This window comes from Cyprinodon variegatus, unplaced genomic scaffold, assembly GCF_000732505.1.
Source record: "Cyprinodon variegatus isolate N-32 unplaced genomic scaffold, C_variegatus-1.0 Scaffold937, whole genome shotgun sequence".
NCBI lineage: Eukaryota > Metazoa > Chordata > Actinopteri > Cyprinodontiformes > Cyprinodontidae > Cyprinodon > Cyprinodon variegatus.
Window position 1 is genome coordinate 299,068 of NW_015151390.1, and position 10,268 is coordinate 309,335.

General features: G+C 37.7%; 1 protein-coding gene and 5 non-coding genes across 6 annotated transcripts; all 6 read left to right on the plus strand.

Annotated features, from left to right (window-relative positions):
- Positions 1 to 567: 567 nt before the first annotated feature.
- LOC107100110 (tripartite motif-containing protein 16-like) lies at positions 568 to 2,816 on the plus strand. The gene has a single exon (XM_015398479.1). It carries the CDS (start codon positions 592 to 594, stop codon positions 2,269 to 2,271), a length of 1,680 nt encoding a protein of 559 aa, XP_015253965.1. The 5' UTR covers positions 568 to 591; the 3' UTR covers positions 2,272 to 2,816.
- A 3,666-nt stretch (positions 2,817 to 6,482) lies between these two features.
- On the plus strand, positions 6,483 to 6,564 carry trnas-cga. The gene has a single exon. It is a non-coding gene; the product is annotated as a tRNA-Ser (tRNA).
- A 704-nt stretch (positions 6,565 to 7,268) lies between these two features.
- trnas-cga lies at positions 7,269 to 7,350 on the plus strand. Its single transcript has one exon. It is a non-coding gene; the product is annotated as a tRNA-Ser (tRNA).
- A 500-nt stretch (positions 7,351 to 7,850) lies between these two features.
- trnas-cga lies at positions 7,851 to 7,932 on the plus strand. Its single transcript has one exon. It is a non-coding gene; the product is annotated as a tRNA-Ser (tRNA).
- Positions 7,933 to 8,995: 1,063 nt separating this feature from the next.
- trnas-cga lies at positions 8,996 to 9,077 on the plus strand. Its single transcript has one exon. It is a non-coding gene; the product is annotated as a tRNA-Ser (tRNA).
- A 688-nt stretch (positions 9,078 to 9,765) lies between these two features.
- On the plus strand, positions 9,766 to 9,847 carry trnas-cga. The gene has a single exon. It is a non-coding gene; the product is annotated as a tRNA-Ser (tRNA).
- The last annotated feature ends 421 nt before the right edge of the window (positions 9,848 to 10,268 follow it).

Consider the following 10,268-nt stretch of genomic DNA (forward strand, 5'->3'; position numbering starts at 1 on the left):
CCTCTCTTGAGTCAGAGTACCTTGGTAAAACCTCTTTAGAATCCCCAGAGTCCACTCTGTGCCGTCAGGAGACCCTGGAGCCCTCTCTGTGCCATCCAGAGACCCCTGAGCCAGAGAACACAGAAAACATAATGAAAATGTGCTGCTGCATACAGAGAAATCTGAAGAGATATAAGCTCTATATTATTTTCTTAAATCTCTCTTTACTTTCATCTTTCTTTATTTCACTGGTCTGGGTATTTAGAAAAGAGAAGCTCGTAGAGGGCATAAAACTGTTGAGTCTATGAAAAAGTCTAAATTGTGTTGCCTACCCATCAGTTTTAGATTTAACATATGCTAAACTCACTGACTGCCATGTATAATAAAGTTTTTCACAGTTGATGTATGGGATAGAACTTTGAGGAAGTGGTGACTAGTTGTAAAGACATTGTTAACGGATAGCAGAAGTTATTCAGTTCAGCTTCCTTGTTCTCCCCCTTCTGACTTAGCAGCCTAATGATGGGTGGAGCCATCATTACACAGAAAACAAGCTCCACCACTTCTGTTGGACAGGAAGAAAAACACAGAGTGTTGCTGTTACTGATAGCTGAAATGGAGCCGAAAAGTGGTCAACTGGACCGAAGTAACTTCTCCTGTTCCATCTGTTTGGATCTATTGAAGGATCCGGTGACTATTCCTTGTGGACACAGCTACTGCATGAACTGTATTAAAGACTTCTGGGATGGAGAAAATCAGAGGAGTATCTATAGCTGCCCTCAATGCAGAAAAGAGTTCAAAGCGAGGCCTGTTCTTGAGAAAAGTGTCATATTAGCTGCTTTAGTGGAAGATCTGAAGAACATCGGACTCCAAGCTGCTCCAGCTGATCACTGCTATGCTGGACCTGAAGATGTGGCCTGTGATGTCTGCACTGGAACGAAGCTGAAAGCTTTCAAGTCGTGTCTGGTCTGTGTTGTTTCTTACTGTCAGAGTCACCTCCAGCCTCACTATGATGTTCCTGGTTTGAAGACACACAAGCTGATGGACCCCTCCAAAACGCTCCAGGAAAACATCTGCTCTCGACATAACGAGATGATGAAGATTTTCTGTCGTACTGATCAGAAGTGTATATGTTATCTCTGCTCAATGGATGACCATAAAGGCCATGAAACAGTCTCAGCTGAAGCAGAAAGGACTAAAAAGCAGAAGGATCTCAAAGTGAGTCGACAAAAAATCCAGCGGAGAATCCAGGACCAGGAGAAAGATGTGAAGCTGCTTCAACAGGAGGTGGAGGCCATCAATGTCTCTGCTGATAAAGCAGTGGAGGACAATGAGAATATCTTCACTGATCTGATCCGTCTCATCCAGGAAAAAAACTCTGATGTGAAGCAGCAGATCAGATCCCAGCAAGAAACTGAAGTGAGTCGAGTCAAAGAGCTTCAGAAGAAGCTGGAGCAGGAGATCACTGAGCTGAAGAGGAAAGATGCTGAGCTGGAGAAGCTCTCAATCACAGAGGATCACACCCAGTTTCTCCAGAACTACCCCTCACTGTCAGCACTCAGTGAGTCTACACACTCATCCAGCATCAAACTTTGTCTTTTGAGATATTTTGAGGAAGTGATAGAAGCTGTGTCAGAGCTCAGAGAGAAACTAAAGGACATCCTAAGAGACACATGGACAAACATCTCAGTGAGAGTTGCTCAAAAAGATATTTTAATGTCAAAAGCAGAACTAGAACCAACTTGCAGAGCTGGATTTTTGAAATATTCACAAAAGATCACCCTGGATCCAAACACAGCAAATAGGCAGCTTTTATTATTTGATGAGGACAGGTCAGTAAGAAGAGCAAAAACAACTATGTATTATCCTAAACATCCAGACAGATTCACTGAATGGATTCAGGTCCTGAGTAGCGAGCGTCTAAATAGACGTTGTTACTGGGAGGTGGAGTTGAGAGGTGGAGGAGTGGAACTGGCAGTTTCATACAATGACATTAGCAGAGTGGGGCTTTCTTCTGATGCTTTGTTTGGATCAAATCATAAATCTTGGTCATTAAGTTGTTATAAAAAAAGGTATACATTTGGTTACAATGAGGTTTTTACTTCTGTATCAGGTCCATATTCCTCCAGAATAGGTGTGTACTTGGATCAAAGAGCAGGTATTCTGTCTTTCTACAGCATCTCTGGAACCATGAATCTCCTCCATAGATTCCAGACCACATTTACTAGGCCATTATATGCTGGCGTCCGTGTTTGCCATGTTGGATCATCAGCTGAATTTATTAAGTTGAAATAGACAGAATTTATCTGAGGTCTAGTTGGTTAAAAGTTGAATCTTTGTTTCAGTTTATTTTGTCTCCATCTTTGTTGCTGTCACTTCTTAACTGATTGGAGATCAGCTGTCAGTATGGGCCGCAACTATCATCTGGTTTGTGATTATGGTTTCAGTCAGGGAGGTTATTAGTGCTCCTAAAATATTACATTTACTTGTATTGCTTCAAATTCATGTACAGAAGAGCTGATGAAAATGAAAATGATCATTACTATCATCAATTAGGACATAATTGATTCTGTTACTAGACTAAGATCAGTATCTGGATCAGAATGATTCTAGAAACCTAAAGAAATCTCTTTATTAATGTTTTCTTTCTATGTTTTCGTTAGTGGTAGGAGCACAAATGTTATGTTTAGTTATTTTACACTTTCGTTTGCGCAGAGAAGTGATCACATCCTTAAAATGTTATCTGTTTTACTTGTATGAAACTTTTAAAATCTGTAGAAATTCTTGAACGTATTTGTTTTAAATGGGATGTTAGTTTTCCTTCATGCATTAAACTCAATAAAACACAATATTCAACATTAGAATAATGGATTTATTCTTAGAAACTAGATTTTTGAAAGTCCTGTATTAATTAAAGGTAATTTATTATCCAATGATTTATGATCCAAAGTTTGCAGTGTATACGTTCCATAAATCCAGTCTGAAATCTTTTCTAGTTGAAGCCAAGAAGTTGATTTAAAATATTGCTAATTTTCATATCAGGAGGCTTAAAAATTTAAGACTTTTAGAGAAAATGAGATCAAAACAATGAGATGGTTATTTTAACTGACCAGGGGGTCTCATTTATAAATGATTCCATGGAATTTACTAAAAGATCTACAAATTAAGTATACAAATGATGTTTCAGATGTATCAAACTATGCACACTCATGAAAATAAGAAGTTTGTGATAAATTACAAAAAAAAAACATATCTAAAAATTAACAGAATGTATTCCAATTAATCATAACATATTGATCACAAGCAGGCAATACAGAGAAATAGTTTTCCTCAGGGATGGACTGCTAAGATCAGATAAGTAGTAGCAGAGAATAAGCTCCGCCCTTCTTTATTTACCATCAAGTAACACCTTGTAAGGGTGCTTCCTGCATGTATCAGTTTTATCTATGGGCATAAAGAAGAATCTGCTTTAACAGGTTTTCTCAAAATTGTGAAGCTTGAGCTGTCAGCACACGTCCAACCACAACATTTCCAAATAAGATAACAGCAGTTTAACAGATCATCATACATACAGATCATGTTACGTAAATCAGAGTATAAAATTATATCTCTTTACAGACATAAAGGTTAATATTACCAATATTCATCAAACACAGGTATTAGTTATATGTAATATTTGTGTACTTTTTATAGGGATTTCTGAACATAGACTTCCATGCTTAGGTATTTTGACTTTTTAGTTTATATGCATGAAAGCTGCTTAGAAAAAAAACAGACACTGAAACTGCATGAACTGAGAAATATGAGGAAGTAGTGATAATCAGATAGTTAAATCTACATTTTGTTCTCTTTAGCTTGTAGCTCTAAATAGAAATAGTTTTTTGTTTTTTTTTTGTATAGCTTTTAGGCATTCCATCAACTAAGACAACTAGTTATAGGGCCTATATGAACCAAAATCAACTTTTTAAAAGTTTGATATTCCTTTATCTAAATAATGCACAATGTGGTATTTTGCTTTATTCTTACATCTCTGAGAAAGCCTCATCATTTCATTTAAAATTCGCCTTTCTGAGCAACAGACCCTCACTGTCTTGTAAAAAAAAACAACAACTGGAGAATCTACATTAATGGGCACATTTGAGATGCACAGTGGCTCCACTGCAGACAGAGTGATCAAATTGAAGGGGTTTGCACTGCATGAAGCTCCATGTGCAGTTCTTCAATGCTGGTTCCTTTTTGTTTGTTGCTTCCTCATCTCTGGCTCCCTACGTGAGCTTTTCCCTGATGTTTGCTGATTTTTGTATTTTTGGTTGTTTGCCTGAGTTACTTCCTTAAACGTACAAGAACTCATCTCTGCTTCCCTCATTTCTGCTTTCCTCATCTCTTCTCCCCTCATCTATGCATTTGTGCCCTCAAACACTTTCTACCTGTTTAAACTTTGAATTGATTCCTGACACCATCCTGGATTTCCCTTCAGAACCTCAATCTGCACTGCTGTAGGTGCACAGATGGAGTCTCTGATCAGCTATTTCTACAGAAAAATTGCAGCTGAACTCGTAGAGTCAACATAAGTGGTTTGAATCACCCTTAAATTGCAAAAATGTATTTTTTGGCCGCAAGATGTCACCTCTTTTTTCCACCTTCCTAAAGAAGATCATAATCGGCAAAAGTAGCATGATACTGCTGTCATAGAAACAGCTGCACCCACAAAGGGATCACAGGGAGAGTTAGTTTTAGTAGACAAAACACAACTTTCTTATTTTTAAAACTCTCCGATTGCCAGAATTATGCACTCCTTTTATTGGGCGAAACCAAACAGGTTGCATGTTTTAACGTTTGCATAGCAATTTCTGTACATCCACCGCAACACCTTCACTTATTCTTTTTGTAATTTTGCACCCCTTATTTAGAATATCTGATAATAAGGTGCTACGTAAGCCAACATTAAAATCTAAAAAACGCGTCTTAAAGGAACAGCACTAGGCTGATTTAAATCCTATTTATGTGACAGATTTCAGGTGGTTCACATTAATGATCAATATTTCTCATACTCCAGGGTAACATGTGGAGTACCACAGGGGTTAGTGCTAGTGAACCTATTACCTGCAATGCCAGCATAGATGTTATAATCCCTCACTATGATGACATTTTTAGTATTTAACACAAATCAGACAAAACCCTGATCTAAAAATTCAAAGTAAGGACCCGGTAGACCATATAAAGCTACAAAAAGAAGAGGCTTTAATGCTTTGAAATTTGTATAAGGGAAACTAAGGCTTAAATGTTGAGAGTAATCATTTTTAAATGGCTTTGGAGTTATCAATAAGTCACACTAATAGGTTATTGCTGCTCCTTTTCACGTGAAACATTTTTAAAGTGTCTTGAGATGACAACTGTTGTGAATTAGGACTACATAAATAAATTGAATTGGAAAATAAATTTTTGTCAAAAAGTGACTCAATTAAATGTAACTGAGTAACTAGTTACTACCCACGTCTACATTCCACACTAAAAAGTATTTAAGTATATCTGATTGAAGATAGCAGTATCGTATCGGCTCAGTATCATATCTTATATAAAAAAGCTGCATCAGGACATCCTTGGTGGAACATGCTGTAGTGTTAGCTTTCTGAAACACAACCAGAAAGATGCATTTAGAGGAGGTGAAGAGTCCAGCAGCAGCTAAAACAAAAAGGAACTTACTTTAATAAAAGATCATACAGTAAGTCAGTGGCAGCCGGCCCATAGGGGGCGCTGGGGCACCGCCCTCCCTGATAAGAAGAGAGAAACGTAAAATCTATTTTTAGAAATTAACTCATAAATGTCAGTTTTACTCTCTAGAGTGGGTACCTATAAGCAAAACAAATTATATAAACTACATTTCCCTACCTACTGTCATTCATTTGTGGATTTCCACAGACAGACTCCTACAGTCTCTGTCTTGGGGCTCTGATCAGACTGCCCCACATTTGCAGAGAGTCTTTGCTGGGTTTAAACCCAGTTTGGTGTAATTGAATAAGTCAGTGAATCTGTGTAAAGGAATTAAGTTATAAAAATGAATCGTTTTTGTATACCATTTTTTAGACATAGATTTCCTGCTATAGCTGTAACCCATTCAAAGAACACAAGAAGAATACAAATGCATAATATTATAACAACTCTATAAAGAACTAATGTCAAACATAAGTTGAGGCCTTCTCCTTTTTCTGTTGTTAATTGCATTTATGCCAAAACTGACTAACTGTTATAGCTAATCTATAACCCATCTCGTAATCGGTGGATTCTCTCCCACTTTATATACACTTTTTTGATCTTGTTGCAACTTCAACTGATGCTGCATAATTATCAAAGTGTTTTAGTTGATACATCTTCACTCCATCCTGAATCAGAAAAAAGCATATGTTGTGAGGAGGGCTCAAATTTGATGTATTTATATCATGAACTCTAATTTCTTTCAAATTTTGCACCCATGCACGGTTTTATGAGACGTTTTGATGATGTGTGCAGCTGTGATGGCCGAGAGGTTAAGGCGTTGGACTCGAAATCCAGTGGGGTTTCCCCGCACAGGTTCGAACCCTGTTCACAGCGAACTCAATTGTTCTCTTTAGTCCTTTAGCATAAAGAAAACACATCTTTATTTGCCAATCTGCAATTATATTAGAACTCATATTAATCCTCATCATGTCGTTATTTAATTAAAGAAAGTCCTTTCCACTAGGGGTGTCAGCAACAATCGATTCAGCGATGCATTGCAATGCGGGGCATGCACGATTCAGCATCGATGTGGCAACGTGCCATAATGGATTATGTCACTGTTTATTTTCTGGCCTCAAATGGACAAGTTGTGAAGTTTCAATTACTTCCGGGGAGATACCAACAACAATCAAGATGGCTGAGGCGGAGGGAGATGACCGCGATAGACGGGTAGGCCTAATTAAAAACGCACCCAAAGCTTGGAAAGCGGATATCTGGGCACATTTCGGATTTTACGAAGTCAATGGGATTTTGATGCATCGTAGAATTGAATTGAATCGAATCGTTACATGGTGAATCGTAATCTAATCGAACCATGAGGGCAGTGCCAATGCACACCCCTACTTTCCACACAATAGTAGAGGAGGTCTTGATGATACCTACATACTGTAATCGGTTCAATTGTATCACACCAGCATCTTTTTAGCACAAATATTTATGCAAAGTGTGAAGTGTATAAATTTTTTGACCGTGTCCATCCACTTATACTCCGTATCCTGTTTTATTACTACATTGATCATAACCGTTTATACTCAGCAGCTGTGATGGCCGAGAGGTTAAGGCGTTGGACTCGAAATCCAATGGGGTTTCCCCGCACAGGTTCGAACCCTGTTCACAGCGATGTCTCTTTAGTAACTTAAATTGAAGTAAAACAAGTGCCTATCTCCAGCAGTCAATGGGTGAGAGGCGGGGTACACCCTGGACAGGTTGTCAGTCCATCACAGGGCAACACAGGACAAACAACCAATCATGCACACACTCACACCCAAGGACAATTTTAGAGAAGCCAATTAACCTAATAGTCATGTTTTTTGGACTGTGGGAGGAAGCCGGGGTACCCAGAGAGAACCCATGCATGCTCCTGCTTCACAAAGGTAGGCAGCAGCTTGACAAAGCCATGATGGCAATTATTTTACATCCAAGCAGTATGCAGTTCTTCATATATACACACACATCAATTTCAAACAGATGGNCCAGCATTCTCTAATTCTATACAATTTTTTTTTTAGCACAAATATTTATGCAAAGTTTGAAGTGTATCTATGTCTTGATCATTTCCATCCACTTAAACTCCGTAACTGTTTTATCACTTGATTGATCATTATCTGTTATACTCAGCAGCTGTGATGGCCGAGAGGTTAAGGCGTTGGACTCGAAATCCAATGGGGTTTCCCCGCACAGGTTTGAACCCTGTTCACAGCGATTTTCTGTCATCTCTTTGGTTACTTAAATTGACGTAAAACAAGTGTCACTTTTCCAAAATGCTATGAAATTTGAACCTATGAATCCTCACCTTATCATAATCAACTATTGTCAGCCATCATAGGCAATAAAAAGTTCTACTGGATTCACTTTATGTTCGTCTTTTTCCTGCTTCACTAAGGTAGGCGGCAGCTTGACAAAGCCATGATGGCAATTATTTTACAACCAAGCAGTATGCAGTTCTTCATATATACACACACACATCAATTTCAAACAGATGGAATCAATATGGTATCGGTATCAGCCGATACTTCACAGCCAGGTCTCGGCTTACAGAGTCAGAATTTTCGTGCTTTAGCTGTAACTTATTCAAAAAAACAAGAAGAACACAAATGCATAATATTGTAACAACTCTATAAAGAATTCATTTTCAACATAAGTTTAGGTCTTCTCCTTTTTCCATTCTTTATTGCATTTACTCCAAAATTGACTTCTTCCTTGTCAATTTTGGCAAATTAAGACTTTTCTGCTTATATTTCCAAACTATAACCCATCTGATAATCAGTGGATTCTCAATAGTTTTATATAAACCAGTCCCACAGGAAATGACTACAGGATTTTCTTTTTCTCATTGGAACTTAAATTCATCAAATTTTAAAATTACAGGCAGTTTCATCTGTTGTTAACCATTAATGCTAAAATATACAGATAGAAATAATACAGAAAAAATTTAAGGGACTTTATTTTTACTTTAGGTTTGTGAGACTGTAATATGTGCTGTACTGTATATGGAAGGAAAGAAAACACTTTCATGATCATGTAGCAACTTCAGCTGATGTTGCATCATTATTATATGAGTTATTTAAAGGTTTGTTGAGAGATGATGCAACTTCACTCCATCCTGAATCAGAAAAAAACAACAATGTATGTATTGAGGAGTGTTAAAATTTGTCGTATTTATATCATGAACTCTAATCTCTTTCAGACCATTGCATCCCTCTAATTTAACACCCTGACCTGTTTTATCATTCATTCTGATGCCTGACGTCCTTACGGGTGTGAAGCTGTGATGGCCGAGAGGTTAAGGCGTTGGACTCGAAATCCAATGGGGTTTCCCCGCACAGGTTCGAACCCTGTTCACAGCGATGTCCACTGGTTTCTTTAGGATAGCAAGTTTTATTTTGACAATCTGTTATGAGAGTAGAACTCATATAAATCTTCATCATATCATGATCAAAGTAAAGAAGTCCTTTCCACACCATAGTAGCTGAGGACTTAATAATACCCACTTACTCTAATCTGTTCAATTATTTCACATCACCACTGTCTAATACTTAAAAGTACTATAGCAAGGGCTTTTTTGTTACTTTTTTTATTATAAGTACAAATATTTACGGTTTGAATTTTGATTTTTTATTGAGTCCATCCATGTTTTCTCCCCGACCTGTTTTATCATCCATTGTTATATAATGTTTTTGTGTAGCCTAAAGTGAACCACACTTTTATTTCACATCATCACTGTCTAATACTTAAAAGTACTATAACAAGGGCTTTTTTAAGTACTACAACCTTCCTGCTAATCTTAGCTTTACTTTAACTCTTTGTCTGCCAGACATCACGTAACTCCCATTTAACATACGCCCCTCTCCTCAAAACTAAAACACACACATCTGTCTCAGTTCATGTTTTGCCAGTAAAAAAAGAAAAAATGTGTCATTTAATTCAAGTTTTTACTCCATCTGCACGCACTGTGAGGCGGAGACTCTTGGAGCAAGACCTGGTCTCAAGGAGGGCAGCAAAGAAGCCACTTCACTATATTAATCATGCTCACCAGCTGTGATGGCCGAGAGGTTAAGGCGTTGGACTCGAAATCCAATGGGGTTTCCCCGCACAGGTTCGAACCCTGTTCATAGCGATTTTGTGTGGCAACTTCAACTGATGCTGCATCAATATCAAAGCGTTTTAGTTGATACATCTTCACTCCATCCTGAATTTTAAAAAAAAGCATATATTGTGAGGAGGGTTCAAATTTGATGTATTTATATCATGAGCTCTAATTTCTTTTAAATTTTGCACCCATCAAGGGTTTTATGAGACCTTTTGATCCCTGATGTGGTCCCGAGAGGTTAAGGCGTTGGACTTGAAATCTAATGGGGTTTCCCCGCACCGGTTCTCTTTAGTCAATTAGCATAAAGATAAACACATCTTTATTTGCCAATCTGCTATTATATTAGAACTCATATGAATCCTCATCATGTCTTGATGATACCTACATACTGTAATCGGTTAAATTGTTTCACTCCAGCATTCTCTAATTCTATACAATTTTTTTTTTA

What these genes read in the sequence shown, in the direction of transcription:
- LOC107100110 (XM_015398479.1), top strand. Translation starts at nt 592, where the DNA reads ATGGAGCCGAAAAGTGGTCAACTGGACCGAAGTAACTTCTCCTGTTCC.